This window comes from Phalacrocorax carbo, chromosome 10 (assembly GCF_963921805.1).
Source record: "Phalacrocorax carbo chromosome 10, bPhaCar2.1, whole genome shotgun sequence".
Taxonomy (NCBI): domain Eukaryota; kingdom Metazoa; phylum Chordata; class Aves; order Suliformes; family Phalacrocoracidae; genus Phalacrocorax; species Phalacrocorax carbo.
Genome location: NC_087522.1, coordinates 1,231,802 through 1,246,732, shown reverse-complemented (window position 1 = coordinate 1,246,732; position 14,931 = coordinate 1,231,802). Strand labels below are relative to the sequence as shown.

General features: G+C 57.7%; 1 protein-coding gene across 4 annotated transcripts in view; it reads left to right on the top strand.

Annotated features, from left to right (window-relative positions):
• The window catches only part of PRKCB (protein kinase C beta), a 141,458-nt gene that overhangs the window by 105,603 nt on the left and 20,924 nt on the right, over nucleotides 1-14,931 (top strand). For all 4 annotated transcript variants that reach the window (XM_064461327.1, XM_064461326.1, XM_064461329.1 and 1 more), the window contains 3 exons: nucleotides 1,232-1,370; nucleotides 4,417-4,497; nucleotides 4,766-4,873. In XM_064461327.1, coding sequence (XP_064317397.1) covers nucleotides 1,232-1,370; nucleotides 4,417-4,497; nucleotides 4,766-4,873 — 328 coding nt within the window. The remainder of the gene's footprint in view (nucleotides 1-1,231; nucleotides 1,371-4,416; nucleotides 4,498-4,765; nucleotides 4,874-14,931) is intronic.

The window sequence follows — 14,931 nt, the reverse complement described above, 5'->3', positions numbered from 1 at the left end:
CGAGCCAACCCCTTCCCTGGGGAGATTATTCCAGTGGTGACTGGCCTCACTGTGAAAAATGTCCCCCTCGTGCCCAATCGGAATCTCCCCAAGAGCAACTTGTGTCCATCCCCCTTGTCCTCTCCATGGGACTCCGTGTAAAAAGGGAGTCTCCACCTTCTCTGTAGCTGCCCCTTAAGTGCTGGTACATGGGGATGAGATCCCCTCTGAGCCTCCTTTTCTCAAGGCTGAACAAACCCAGCTCTCCCAGCCCATCCTCGTATGGCAGCTTCCCAGTCCTGTGATCATCCTGGTGGCCCCTCTCTGGACCCCCTCCAGCCTGGCCATTCCTGTTTGTATAGAAGGGACCAGAACTGGACACAGCACTCCAGGGGTGGCCTGACCAGCGCTGAGCAGAGCGGAACAATGACTTCTTTCTCTCTGCTGGCGATGCCCTTTTTGATGCAGCCCAGCACCCTGTTGGCCTTCTCGGCCGCAGCAGCCACTGTTCACTCGTTGAGCTTTCTGTCCACCAGGACCCCCAGGTCCCTCCCCACAGAGCTGCTCTCCAGCCAGGTGGGTCCCAGGCTGTGCTGCACTCCCGGATTATGTTTTCCCAGGTGCATGATCTTACACTTCTCCTTGTTGAAATACCGAGTGTTTGCTGCAAAACCATCCTTCAGGCTGGAGCAGCCACCTCTGGGGGGCCGGTCAGGGCCGGGAGCTGGCTCGGGAGCTTTACAGCTGAAACTGTCTCTTCGATTTGTGCGGAAGAGCAAAGCTCCTGCAGGGTTGGGTATAACTAACAGCTATTCCGCGGGCACGGATCAGAGAGAAGCACGGCTGATTTGTGTTTTCGTGGGGGAGCACAGCAGAGGTGATGCAGGGGCTTCTGCTGAGCAGGTACTCCTTCAGTGCTGGTGAGCTTTAAGTACACTCTGATTTCCATAGGCGCAAAAAAAAATTCTATTAAAGCTGTCTCCTTGCTAGATGAGAGTTTTCCGTCATACACTTAAAAGCGATTTGCCCAGCATGGGGTTGCTGTGGGTTAAAAGTGAGCTAAACACTTCATCCTGGCAGATCTCTGACTTATTTTCCCTCATTTCCCCAAACGTTTTCCTCCAAAGAGTCTGAGGGTGAGTCGAGGCCAGAGCTCACGTGCCAGAGAGCACTTGGGCTCAGGAAACGTGTTCCTTTGCCCGGTGGCTTCGCGGGTGGTCTTTTGTGTAATCGTTTCGCTTTGGCTTTGTAGAGACCTGAAGCTGGACAACGTGATGCTGGATAGCGAGGGGCACATAAAGATCGCAGACTTCGGCATGTGCAAGGAGAACATCTGGGACGGGGTGACTACCAAGACCTTCTGCGGCACTCCGGACTACATTGCACCTGAGGTAGGAGACGCAGAAAGGCAGTAGATGCTCTGTACATCTTCCAGCAGCCTGCCTGATGCTCTTTTCCATGGGGTGGCTTTGCTGCGGGCAGCTTTCTGATAGAAACAGGGGCATTAGTGAATTCACCATCCGCCCGGAAAGTCCATCCCCTCAGCACTGTCCGTCCCCCCAGAAGGCTACAGCTGGAAGCGGCGATGCTGGATCTGCCTCTCCGTTCGGCTGCGTGCCCTGCTTCAGCCTCAAAGTTCAAAAAATCCTCCGTGCTGGTCTCCCTGCAGCGTTTTCCCCCTTGGGGGTGTTTTTGTGCCGCTGGTGTCCCCGTGCCTGTCTGACCCTTGGCACGCTCAAACCCACCAAGGGCTGCTCCTCACAGGCGTCCTCGCTCCTGGAAAAGATGAGCCCAGGAGCCCGGCTTCGCCCCTCGCCCGTGTGACAGCCGCTCCCAGCACGGCGTCACCGCTGGGGAAGAACGGAATTGTCACTGGGTAATATTTCCATGTGAAGTGGGACTCTTTAGATCTCTCCAGCTTGCTGCGTGCAGCGAAGGGCCGTGTGCCTGATGAGGAGAGGCTCCCTTTATACGGCTCTAGATGACTCCAAAATTATTTTGCGTTTTGTTATTACTCACGTGATGAAGTCACATATGACGCTTACGTGACGTGCGGTAGGGGTGCAATTTAATGTCAGACTTGGGAAATTCAGGTAGGTAATTATTCCCAAATACCTGTTCCCTTAACATAAAAATACCCCTCTAAAATCTTCTCACTCTGCTGAATTTTCAATGATGAGATGAATATTTATTCATTTAAATATCTTAGAGAAGACGATTCTCTTTGCTAGGACATAGTTAGATGTGCTTTATGCTGAACCACATGGTGTTTTGCTGCAGCCAGAGCGGTCTTTAGGTACTTGTTCAAATGGGTATTACGTATCCTCATCCTACCAAGGTTAATGCTGGTGCCCTGCTGGTTCGTAGCTCAGTTGCTGGGTGTCATTAATACTCTTCCAAAGCAGGACAAGTGACCAGTTCTCTTGGTATTTGCCTGAGCGTTATCACTTACACTTTTGTTTCCTTCTGCTTGCTATAATTTTTTATTCCAAAAGAAAAACAGAAGATGGGAAATCAGGGCGCAAATCGCTGCAGTACCCCGGAATGGTGTTAAAGCCGGGTACCAGCGGGTCTCAAAAGACAGAATATACACATCCCCTACTTTGTGCCTAGAACCGGGGCATGCCGTTCTGGCGCGGTCTCCAGCTGGGTGGCCAAGCCCGCCGCAGCGCCGCGGTCCCCGCGTGGAGCTCCGCTCCAGGGCCCTCCTGCTGGACCTGCCGGACCCCGTTAGGAAGCTGCGATGTTCTCAAGCCAACGTGTCTGCAGGGTGAACAGGTCCTGCGATTTGCTTGACCCATCTTCAGGGCTTTTTATGTTCTAAGCCGCAGCTCTGCGTGCCAAGGCGACGGGTACCGAGCGCAGGTGACCCCGCGTGCATCACCTCTTCTGAACAAAACGTGTTCTTCAGCTGTTGGGCTTTGACCTTCCCTAAGGGGCAGTCGGCGACTTCAGTTTACAGAGACTGCTTTTCTGCAAGGATTCCTTCTAAGTACTATTTTCTTTTAAAGGCCTTTTATAGTGTGAACAGTTCACACCTAAATTGCCCAGAGCACTCGTAAGTCATCTAAAGAGCAAGTGGGAGGTGTTTCAGAGCTGCGGCTCGACGCCTGCTCCCAGCGGGAAGGGTCTGGCCAGGCTGCGGGACGCTGCCGAGGCAGCGAGGGTCGTGTCGCCGCGTCTGGGCGACAGAAGAGAAGGGGACAGAAGAGAAGGCTGGCGTCGCTCGTGTTCTCTAACCGCGGCTCGGCGCTGATGCCTTCACGGGATGGAAGTCTTTTCTTAGGCGGGGAGGCAGCACCTGACCTGCACCTTGGCCTACCTCCTGGTCGGACCGCGCTGGACGCTGCGGACGTCTTTTGCAAGGGCAGGGGGGGCCGAACATGAGGGCTCTGGAGGTTGCCCGGAGCCGCGGGACCTGAGCCTGGCTCGGGAGCAGGGGTACAACGGCAGGAGCCGGCCTCCGGGGCCGGGTTGCCGTGTACGCAATCCTGTGATTAGCATACCATTTGCGTTTGTGCTCAAGTAGAGGAATCTTTGCAGGATAGAATTCTGTGATTAGGATGAATAAAGTGCGTAATTGTTTTGCATTAAGTAACAGATGGCAAAGCCCGAGGCCTGTCAAACCCCAAGCGCTGAAATGACGCCCGGCAGCAGCAGCAGCATCCCAGCAAATGAACTGGAGCTTGAAAGACCCTTCAAAGCAGAAAGGTGCCCGTGGGGGGCCGGCTCCTTCTGCGCTCCCTGGGCTGGACGTGTCGCTGCTCCCCTTCAGGTGTGGCTGCAGCCTCCCGCCGCAGCCCGGCCGTGCTGCACGTGGAGGGACCCCCGAAGCGGTACCCTGACTCCAAACAACCACATTGCTCAGGGAAGGGGGGGGCCATTGGTTATTACCTTATTTTGTGAGGGGTGTCCTGCAATAAATAATATAAAGCAAACCGGCAGCCTGGAATGCACAGGGTTTTGGCTACCCGTGTGCTGCAAGTCTCCTTTAAAGGGCCTCGTAGCATCCGCGGAGGGCCAAATTCTGTGTTGTTATTTCGAAGCAACTGCACTGAATTCAGCGGAAAAAAGTTCCCGACGTGCAAGAACGGCTGCTGCCCCGGCTCCGACGCGCCTGGCGGTGATGAGTCTGCAGGAGCACAACAAACACGCCAATATTCTGTTTGAATCAGAATGAATCTGTCTGAAATCAGTGAATACTCTGGTTTTTCCTAATATTTAGTGCACATCTGAAGGCTGATGATTTTTTTTGAAGTTACTGAACCCTTCCCCTGTCATGGGTTCTGTTTATAATTGCAATTTCCTGCCGTTCAGGGACTGGTGTCTCAGTAAATAACCTTGTCCATCTGACCTGGACCGCAGCTTGAAATCGGTTTGCATTGTGCCAACAGGTTAAAAATGGGAGCGTAATCCTGCTGTTTGTGTTGTTTTCAGATAATTGCTTATCAGCCCTATGGGAAGTCCGTGGATTGGTGGGCGTTTGGAGTCCTGCTCTATGAAATGTTAGCTGGCCAGGTAATTGAATTTTAATTGATTCCCACGGGATTGAGTTAAATTCCGTTGCGAGCATATGCTGATGTGTAATTTGTTTTGTTGCTGGCACCCGGCGGGAGGCCGTCCCCTCCGTGCGGGAGATGGAGCCGTGGATGCAGCCCCGGGGACCGCGAGGCTGAGACACGAGTCGCCGCGCGGCCGGGGCTGGTGCCGTGGCCGAGGATCGCAGCAGCAAATGGAAGCTCAAAGATCACGAGATGCCGCTGAGCCTCTGTTTGCTTTGCTCTAGGCTCCCTTTGAGGGGGAAGATGAAGACGAGCTCTTCCAGTCCATCATGGAGCACAACGTAGCCTACCCCAAGTCCATGTCCAAGGAGGCAGTGGCAATCTGCAAAGGGGTAAGGGCTGCCCGTCGGTGTCTGGAGGAGGGAGGGGCGCGGCCGGTGGGCGCAGCGCTGTCCGTGCACCTCAGCCCTACGCGCGCGGGGGGCCCCAGCCCCCCTTGCCCTGCGGCAGGCTCCCGGCGCGAGGGGAACCTGCCAACACCCCATCGTGCTCTGGGGCCCGCGCTCTCCGCTCCTAGGCCCGCAGCTCGTGCCGCTTCACGTCTATGTACTAAAACCAGTGACAAATTACACCTCGATCCGCTCTGCCGTTGCGCCTCACGGAGCAGAAGCGCAGCCAGGCCGCGAGGGCTGGCCTGTCTTTGCTCAGGTGAAGGCCGGGAGACGATGGGAGCCTTGGGTGGGACGTGGGAGTTGAGGGCGTTTGCCCGGAGACCCTCCTCCCCGTTAGGTACCAACAGCGGAGCTTTGTACATATCTGCCTGGAAAGAAGAACGATGCCTAGAGAAAACGAGTGTGATTTCTGAATAGTTTTCCTAAAATCAGATACAAAGCCTTCATCCTGCAGAGGCTTCCGTTTCACTGCGGTGAGTTGCCCTTTAGGGGCACCTGGAGTTCAGTGCTGGTCTGCGTCTCTCTTGGGTCAGAGCAGCATTTTCGTCATCGTATCTCCTAAATTGCAGTGAAGCTCTGCGTTGCCCGGTGTCCTGAGCTCTCTGTGGGCTGGGCCTGGGCAAGACTTAAACGCAGTCTGAATTAATTAGGGTTGTGATGAATAAAGGCTGGCTCGGCCCTGTTGCATGTGGTTATTGCTTGGGACTGAGCCTCATCTCAGCCAGCCAGTGTCAAACAGCGCTATAAATACGTGTTTGTGTAGGAACCTAAAATATGTTTGCTTTTAATAGTTAATATTTAAAACATCTGAATGTTCTATATCTCAAAATAGTGTTTCTACCTACAAATGACACATCTTGCGCTTAACGCTCCCACTGTGGCATTTCAAAGCCTCTTCCCGGTGTTGCCAGGATTCAGAGCTGGTGTTGAAGAGGAGCATTTGCTTGTCCCGTGGGGAAAAGCTGCTGCAGGTGCTCCCCGCCTGGAGCGGGCACAGGCAGGGGATGCTGTCCAGGCCGCCCGGCACGCGCCCTCAGCAGAATGTAGTAAAACCAAGTCCTTAATTCAGAAACCACATTGTGGTCGAAGGGGGAGCTCCCACAGACCTTCTCACCCTCTCTCATTCCTCTTGCTGCTGTCGCTTGGGACGCAAGGGGATAGTCACCATGTCCCTGGCCGGGCAGGAGGGAGGGAAGGTGCTTGGTGATGCTGAATGCCGTTATCCCCGCGGTGCCCGAGGGAGGGAGCGGTGCTTGCAAGGGAGTGGAGGCTGGGGCAGGGACGGGGCTCGCTGTCGGCTTTGTTTGCTGCTGCATCAGTCAAAACGCGAATGCTGTAAATAGATGAGAAGAGACCGTGACTGAAACGTCTGCTGGGTGTAGCTGTAATGGCTTTTCTCACTTTAGGAAATGTGAGGCTGCATGGGAGGACATTTAGCCATGCATGGAGAGCTTTGCTCTTGATAAATTATTGGGGTGGTTTGGGTTTTTTTGCAGCGAAGTGGTGGTTCCCTTTGCACAACTGTTGTTTCAGGGGAGCGCACAAAAATTCCTGACATTCTTTGCCACCACCAAACTGCTACACCGGGCAGTTTAATTAAAAATATGTGCGGTATTTACGAACTGTCACTAAGCTGGAAACAACCTACCTTTTCCCTGGAATACAGTAAAATACGTCTCAATTAACCACAGGGCCGTTGGAGCCGTGCTCTTTGTGTTGGTGCCTGGTAGCTCTTCCAGGAGGGCACAAGACCAGCCTTACACCAGCCCGGAGAGCAAGCAATTGGAGAAGCGGCTGCTCCTGAGCACGAAGGGTTCGGTATTTCACTGCCAGGCTCCCCAAAACAATTCTGTTGTTCCCACGCGGTTTCACTCCGGCGTGCGGGTGCCGGTCATCGCTTACTGTTGCACAGCTCAGAGATGAAAAGCATTTGATCCTGAAAGCTTGTATCAGCCCAAGCCAAGAAACAGGCGTTAATCACAGATAGTTGGCCGGGAAGCAAAATGGAGAGTTAACCAGAACACGGCTCCTTGACTCGACAGTCAGCACGAATTAGCGGATCAAATGGAGCATTTCCCTCCTCTGCTGTCAACTTGGATTTTCTTCCGAAGGCTGATGTCGGAACTGCTGTTTCCGCGGTGCCGGTAGCTCAGCTTTGCTCTCGTGAGCTCTGGGTTGGCGCGCAGGAGCCAGGCTCCCGTGGCAGAGCGTCTGCGTGCACGCAGGCGCTGCCACAAACCATCAGCCATTTTCCGTCCCATATGGAGGGGTTTGACTCTTGCAACACAGCCCTTTCCAGGTGAACAGATTGCCTGCGAATATAAGCTCCCTCTTTAATCTCTGCCTGGTAGCGAAGGCATAAAATGGCATGTTTTCCGCAGTAAAATTTACAGGTCTGTGGAGGGGTATTTCCACTGGGGGTGCTGGGAGAGGCGCCGCGCGCAGCCCTCTGGGAGGTGCAGGCGTGTCGTGGGTTTGCAAAGGGCGGCTGGAAGGTGGGAGCGTTTCGCGGCGGCGCGTGGCGAGCGCTCCTGGCTGCAGAGGGGTTTGCTGCCGCCGACTCCGGCCGAAGCACTGGGCTGCGGTTGGGATGGGGCCGGGATGCGCCGCCGCGGGGGCACGGCTGATGGGAAGGTCCTGGCAGCGGCTGCGGCCCGTAAGCCGTGCGGTCTCGTCAGACGTGGGCAAAGATCATCTCGATCAGCTTTGCCTCTTGGTGCAAGATGTGCCGCTGTTAAATGAAGCCCCTGAGCGCGCAGCATCCGTTTGCCTTCCAGAGACAGAAAATAAAGCTGCAGTTTAGCAAAGCAGTTGAGTCCAGACTTGGACTTTCCTGTATCTGAGCTCCAAACATCAGATGTACCATTTCAGATGATTTGGTCCAAAGCATCCTTCCTTATCTGCAGAAGCCTGAAGGGTTTTCACTGCATTAGTGTAGGGATTAAATCAACCTGTTCCTGTTTAATACAAACAAAGCTAAATGATTATCCTATGTAAGCCAGGAGAATCAATCTGCATGTTTATGGGGTCCTATATATCAATAACAGATGGCACCTTCATGCTCACATGCATAAAAGCACAATAGGAAAACAGGAAAATTTGATTTCTGGACACATATATTGAAAATACTGAATAACTGCACTGAGGTACAGCTCTGTTCAGCTTTACAGGCAGGTACATGAAGTAGAAAATCTTTTACAATTCATTAGTCGCCTGAGCTGCTCTGAATTTGGTGTGCATTTGCGTTAGGCTGGGGAAGCGGGGGTTTAACCGCAATGCTTCAGTCTGGGGGGCGGGTGCGTGTCAAACAGCTGCCAGCACAAGGCAGCAGGTACGAACCTGGGCTGGAAAAGCTAATTAGAAGAAGAGCAGAGCCGGGCTTTAGCGGGGGGTGTAGGAGGTCTCTGCAGGGCAGCGTGGTGGCTGAGGTTCGGCAGTTGCGAGCAGAGCCGGAGACATTTTCACTGGGCGCACGTGGGGGGATCAGGCCCTCCCGGAGGTGAGGGTCTGCGCGGGGGGAGCCCCGGCACGGCGCGGCCTCCGCAGCTTTGCCGGCCTCCGGGAGGGAGGCAGAGCCGGGAAGCGGGCTGGGGTGCGTAGGGCCGGGGCAGCGAGCTGCCTGCCCACCACCAGCGCCCACCCTCACAGCTGCAGCCCACCCCCGTGCTAACGCCTCCCTTGCAGATGAGTGACCGCACAACTGTCCCGCTCGCGCTGTCAGGTGCCTCCACAGCTGCATTTTATGCACAGGCATCTGTGAGCTTTAGTGTCGCGGAGGCAGAGATCCTGCAGGCAGAGATCCTGCAGGCAGAGGTGCGGCAGGCAGAGATCCTGCAGGCAGAGATCCTGCAGGCAGAGGTGCTGCAGGCAGAGACCCTGCAGGCAGAGGTGCTGCAGGCAGAGATCCTGCAGGCAGAGATCCTGCAGGCAGAGGTGCTGCAGGCAGAGATCCTGCAGGCAGAGATCCTGCAGGCAGAGGTGCTGCAGGCAGAGATCCTGCAGGCAGAGGTGCTGCAGGCAGAGATCCTGCAGGCAGAGATCCTGCAGGCAGAGGTGCTGCAGGCAGAGATCCTGCAGGCAGAGGTGCTGCAGGCAGAGATCCTGCAGGCAGAGGTGCTGCAGGCAGAGGTGCTGCAGGCAGAGATCCTGCAGGCAGAGGTGCTGCAGGCAGAGACCCTGCAGGCAGAGGTGCTGCAGGCAGAGATCCTGCAGGCTGAGGTGCGGCAGGCAGAGGTGCTGCAGGCAGAGATCCTGCAGGCAGAGGTGCTGCAGGCAGAGATCCTGCAGGCAGAGATCCTGCAGGCAGAGGTGCTGCAGGCAGAGATCCTGCAGGCAGAGGTGCTGCAGGCAGAGGTGCTGCAGGCAGAGATCCTGCAGGCAGAGATCCTGCAGGCAGAGGTGCTGCAGGCAGAGATCCTGCAGGCAGAGGTGCTGCAGGCAGAGATCCTGCAGGCAGAGATCCTGCAGGCAGAGGTGCTGCAGGCAGAGATCCTGCAGGCAGAGGTGCTGCAGGCAGAGATCCTGCAGGCAGAGATCCTGCAGGCAGAGGTGCTGCAGGCAGAGATCCTGCAGGCAGAGGTGCTGCAGGCAGAGATCCTGCAGGCAGAGGTGCTGCAGGCAGAGGTGCTGCAGGCAGAGATCCTGCAGGCAGAGGTGCTGCAGGCAGAGACCCTGCAGGCAGAGGTGCTGCAGGCAGAGGTGCTGCAGGCAGAGATCCTGCAGGCAGAGGTGCTGCAGGCAGAGATCCTGCAGGCAGAGACCCTGCAGGCAGAGGTGCTGCAGGCAGAGATCCTGCAGGCAGAGGTGCTGCAGGCAGAGATCCTGCAGGCAGAGATCCTGCAGGCAGAGGTGCTGCAGGCAGAGGTGCTGCAGGCAGAGGTGCTGCAGGCAGAGATCCTGCAGGCAGAGGTGCTGCAGGCAGAGACCCTGCAGGCAGAGGTGCTGCAGGCAGAGATCCTGCAGGCAGAGATCCTGCAGGCAGAGATCCTGCAGGCAGAGGTGCTGCAGGCAGAGATCCTGCAGGCAGAGGTCCTGCAGGCAGAGGTGCTGCAGGCAGAGATCCTGCAGGCAGAGGTGCTGCAGGCAGAGGTGCTGCAGGCAGAGATCCTGCAGGCAGAGGTGCGGCAGGCAGAGGTGCTGCAGGCAGAGGTGCTGCAGGCAGAGATCCTGCAGGCAGAGGTGCTGCAGGCAGAGGTGCTGCAGGCAGAGATCCTGCAGGCAGAGATCCTGCAGGCAGAGGTGCTGCAGGCAGAGATCCTGCAGGCAGAGATCCTGCAGGCAGAGGTACTGCAGGGAGAGGTGCTGCAGGCAGAGGTGCTGCAGGCAGAGATCCTGCAGGCAGAGATCCTGCAGGCAGAGGTGCTGCAGGCAGAGGTGCTGCAGGCAGAGATCCTGCAGGCAGAGGTGCTGCAGGCAGAGATCCTGCAGGCAGAGGTGCTGCAGGCAGAGGTGCTGCAGGCAGAGATCCTGCAGGCAGAGATCCTGCAGGCAGAGGTGCTGCAGGCAGAGGTGCTGCAGGCAGAGATCCTGCAGGCAGAGATCCTGCAGGCAGAGGTGCTGCAGGCAGAGATCCTGCAGGCAGAGATCCTGCAGGCAGAGGTGCTGCAGGCAGAGGTGCTGCAGGCAGAGATCCTGCAGGCAGAGATCCTGCAGGCAGAGGTGCGGCAGGCAGAGATCCTGCAGGCAGAGGTGCTGCAGGCAGAGATCCTGCAGGCTGAGGTGCGGCAGGCAGAGATCCTGCAGGCAGAGGTGCTGCAGGCAGAGATCCTGCAGGCAGAGGTGCTGCAGGCAGAGATCCTGCAGGCAGAGGTGCTGCAGGCAGAGGTGCTGCAGGCAGAGATCCTTCAGGCAGAGATCCTGCAGGCAGAGGTGCTGCAGGCAGAGGTGCTGCAGGCAGAGGTGCTGCAGGCAGAGATCCTGCAGGCAGAGATCCTGCAGGCAGAGGTGCTGCAGGCAGAGATCCTGCAGGCAGAGATCCTGCAGGCAGAGGTGCTGCAGGCAGAGGTGCTGCAGGCAGAGATCCTGCAGGCAGAGGTGCTGCAGGCAGACATCCTGCAGGCAGAGGTGCTGCAGGCAGAGATCCTGCAGGCAGAGATCCTGCAGGCAGAGGTGCTGCAGGCAGAGATCCTGCAGGCAGAGGTGCTGCAGGCAGAGGTGCTGCAGGCAGAGGTGCTGCAGGCAGAGAACCTGCAGGCAGAGGTGCTGCAGGCAGAGATCCTGCAGGCAGAGATCCTGCAGGCAGAGGTGCTGCAGGCTGAGGTGCTGCAGGCAGAGATCCTGCAGGCAGAGGTGCTGCAGGCAGAGGTGCTGCAGGCAGACATCCTTCAGGCAGAGGTCCTGCAGGCAGAGGTGCTGCAGGCAGAGGTGCTGCAGGCAGAGATCCTGCAGGCAGAGGTGCTGCAGGCAGAGGTGCTGCAGGCAGAGATCCTGCAGGCAGAGGTGCTGCAGGCAGAGATCCTGCAGGCAGAGATCCTGCAGGCAGAGGTGCTGCAGGCAGAGGTGCTGCAGGCAGAGATCCTGCAGGCAGAGATCATGCAGGCAGAGGTGCTGCAGGCAGAGATCCTGCAGGCAGAGGTGCGGCAGGCAGAGATCCTGCAGGCAGACATCCTGCAGGCAGAGGTCCTGCAGGCAGAGAACCTGCAGGCAGAGGTGCTGCAGGCAGAGATCCTGCAGGCAGAGGTGCTGCAGGCAGAGGTGCTGCAGGCAGAGGTGCGGCAGGCAGAGATCCTGCAGGCAGAGATCCTGCAGGCAGAGATCCTGCAGGCAGAGGTCCTGCAGGCAGAGATCCTGCAGGCAGAGGTCCTGCAGGCAGAGATCCTGCAGGCAGAGGTGCTGCAGGCAGAGATCCTGCAGGCAGAGATCCTGCAGGCAGAGGTGCGGCAGGCAGAGATCCTGCAGGCAGAGGTGCTGCAGGCAGAGGTGCTGCAGGCAGAGATCCTGCAGGCAGAGGTGCTGCAGGCAGAGATCCTGCAGGCAGAGGTGCTGCAGGCAGAGGTGCTGCAGGCAGAGATCCTGCAGGCAGAGGTGCTGCAGGCAGAGATCCTGCAGGCAGAGGTGCTGCAGGCAGAGGTGCTGCAGGCAGAGATCCTGCAGGCAGAGGTGCGGCAGGCAGAGATCCTGCAGGCAGAGGTGCTGCAGGCAGAGGTGCTGCAGGCAGAGATCCTGCAGGCAGAGGTGCTGCAGGCAGAGATCCTGCAGGCAGAGGTGCTGCAGGCAGAGATCCTGCAGGCAGAGGTGCTGCAGGCAGAGATCCTGCAGGCAGAGGTGCTGCAGGCAGAGATCCTGCAGGCAGAGGTGCTGCAGGCAGAGGTGCTGCAGGCAGAGATCCTGCAGGCAGAGATCCTTCAGGCAGAGGTGCTGCAGGTAGAGATCCTGCAGGCAGAGATCCTGCAGGCAGAGGTGCTGCAGGCAGAGGTGCGGCAGGCAGAGATGCTGCAGGCAGACATCCTGCAGGCAGAGGTCCTGCAGGCAGAGATCCTGCAGGCAGAGGTGCTGCAGGCAGAGATCCTGCAGGCAGAGGTGCTGCAGGCAGAGAACCTGCAGGCAGAGGTGCTGCAGGCAGAGATCCTGCAGGCAGAGGTGCTGCAGGCAGAGGTGCTGCAGGCAGAGGTGCGGCAGGCAGAGATCCTGCAGGCAGAGATCCTGCAGGCAGAGATCCTGCAGGCAGAGGTCCTGCAGGCAGAGATCCTGCAGGCAGAGGTCCTGCAGGCAGAGATCCTGCAGGCAGAGGTGCTGCAGGCAGAGGTGCTGCAGGCAGATGTGCGGCAGGCAGAGATCCTGCAGGCAGAGGTGCTGCAGGCAGAGGTGCTGCAGGCAGAGAACCTGCAGGCTGAGATCCTGCAGGCAGAGGTGCTGCAGGCAGAGAACCTGCAGGCTGAGGTGCGGCAGGCAGAGATCCTGCAGGCAGAGGTGCTGCAGGCAGAGATCCTGCAGGCAGAGGTGCTGCAGGCAGAGGTGCTGCAGGCAGAGATCCTGCAGGCAGAGGTCCTGCAGGCAGAGGTGCTGCAGGCAGAGATCCTGCAGGCAGAGGTGCTGCAGGCAGAGAACCTGCAGGCTGAGGTGCGGCAGGCAGAGATCCTGCAGGCAGAGGTGCTGCAGGCAGAGATCCTGCAGGCAGAGGTGCTGCAGGCAGAGGTGCTGCAGGCAGAGATCCTGCAGGCAGAGATCCTTCAGGCAGAGGTGCTGCAGGCAGAGATCCTGCAGGCAGAGATCCTGCAGGCAGAGGTGCTGCAGGCAGAGGTGCGGCAGGCAGATGTCCTGCAGGCAGACATCCTGCAGGCAGAGGTCCTGCAGGCAGAGATCCTGCAGGCAGAGGTGCTGCAGGCAGAGATCCTGCAGGCAGAGGTGCTGCAGGCAGAGAACCTGCAGGCAGAGGTGCTGCAGGCAGAGATCCTGCAGGCAGAGGTGCTGCAGGCAGAGGTGCTGCAGGCAGAGAACCTGCAGGCAGAGATCCTGCAGGCAGAGGTGCTGCAGGCAGAGGTGCTGCAGGCAGAGGTCCTGCAGGCAGAGATCCTGCAGGCAGAGGTGCTGCAGGCAGAGGTGCTGCAGGCAGAGGTGCTGCAGGCAGAGATCCTGCAGGCAGAGATCCTGCAGGCAGAGATCCTGCAGGCAGAGGTGCGGCAGGCAGAGGTGCTGCAGGCAGAGGTGCTGCAGGCAGAGAACCTGCAGGCTGAGATCCTGCACAGACCTGCTTTCCCTCCTCGCCCCAACTGATGTCTGGCAGTAAAAGCTGGAGGTGTGTCAGTGTCTTGAGGATCACCACCTAACAGACAAGACCCACGAACAGATTCCTTTCATGTTTGCTGAAAGCAAACTAAGCTATTTGACGCGGCAGCCGAATCACTAAATCAGTTTATTAGCACATTTCAGGCTCTTACATTGTTGTCGGAGACTTGCTTAAGGAAAACCTTATTGAGTCACAGGATGCTTTTTATTCTCCTGCTTTAGCTCAGCTAAGCGGGGCCTGACTGAATCGTCAGGACACCGTCTGGAGCTGCCAAGGAGATGCAAAGATCCTCTTTTTAGCTGAACCCAAGTCAGCATGAAGAGGATGTAGTGAAAGCCGAGGGACGGCGAGGCTCAGCAGGGCACGGCATCGCCCTGCCCGCTGCCGGGATGGACCGACGGCAGCCGGAGCAGACAGATGCCTGTCCCCTGTACCGAGGGTGACGTGAAAGCTGCGCAGCGGCACCGAGGGGTGGGAGCGGGAGGGCGGCAAGCCTGCGGCGGGGCTCCCTGCCTGCCAGGGCCACCCGCCCGTGCCCTCCTGCAGCGCCTGGGGGCCGCTCGTCCCATGCTCATTCAAGCCACCAGGGCACCTAACATCTTCCGCCGTGCCAGGCTTCTTACGCCGGGGTTTGTTTTATTTATAAAGGGCTGTGTGGTGCAACACCGAGGGAAACGGTATTATTTACAAAAAAAAAACCAGTAAAACACAAGTTAGGAAAAAAATGTTGCTTTGGCTGTCGCTGCCACCCCGCACCCCCATGGCCCTCCCTCCCCAGCCCTCTGGCAGCGGCTCCAGCGGGACTCCTCGCACGGGGACGGGCTCTGCAAGACTGATGCTGACGCCAGTCACATCCTTGCCCTGAGGAGAGGCAGGTCTCACCATCTGGAAAATCACTTGTCCAGCTTGCAAAGGCTGCTGGGCCCTTGCTGTTTGCAGATGGGCCTTGCAGGGGGTGATGCTGGTTCGAGGAAGCCTTGCTCCATCAGTCTTTCAGCTGCAGGTTGCCTTCGCAGCTGGCCGGCCGTGGATGTAGTGCTGTTGGCTAGCAGAGCGCTTAGTGGCTCCACGCTTCACGTTTTTTACTCAGTGTTTTTTTTGAGGGGGGGTGTTGCAGGCTTTTCCTTCCTTTCAGCTCCCTGTTGTAGCATTACTTATAAAGATGAGCTTCCCTGAGCAGGCTCATTTTGTGCAGTCATGGATGGCAGGGCTGGCTTGTGTCAAAACACCTGCACCTTGGGGCAGAGGAGCCCTGCCTGGAGCGGGGGCTCAT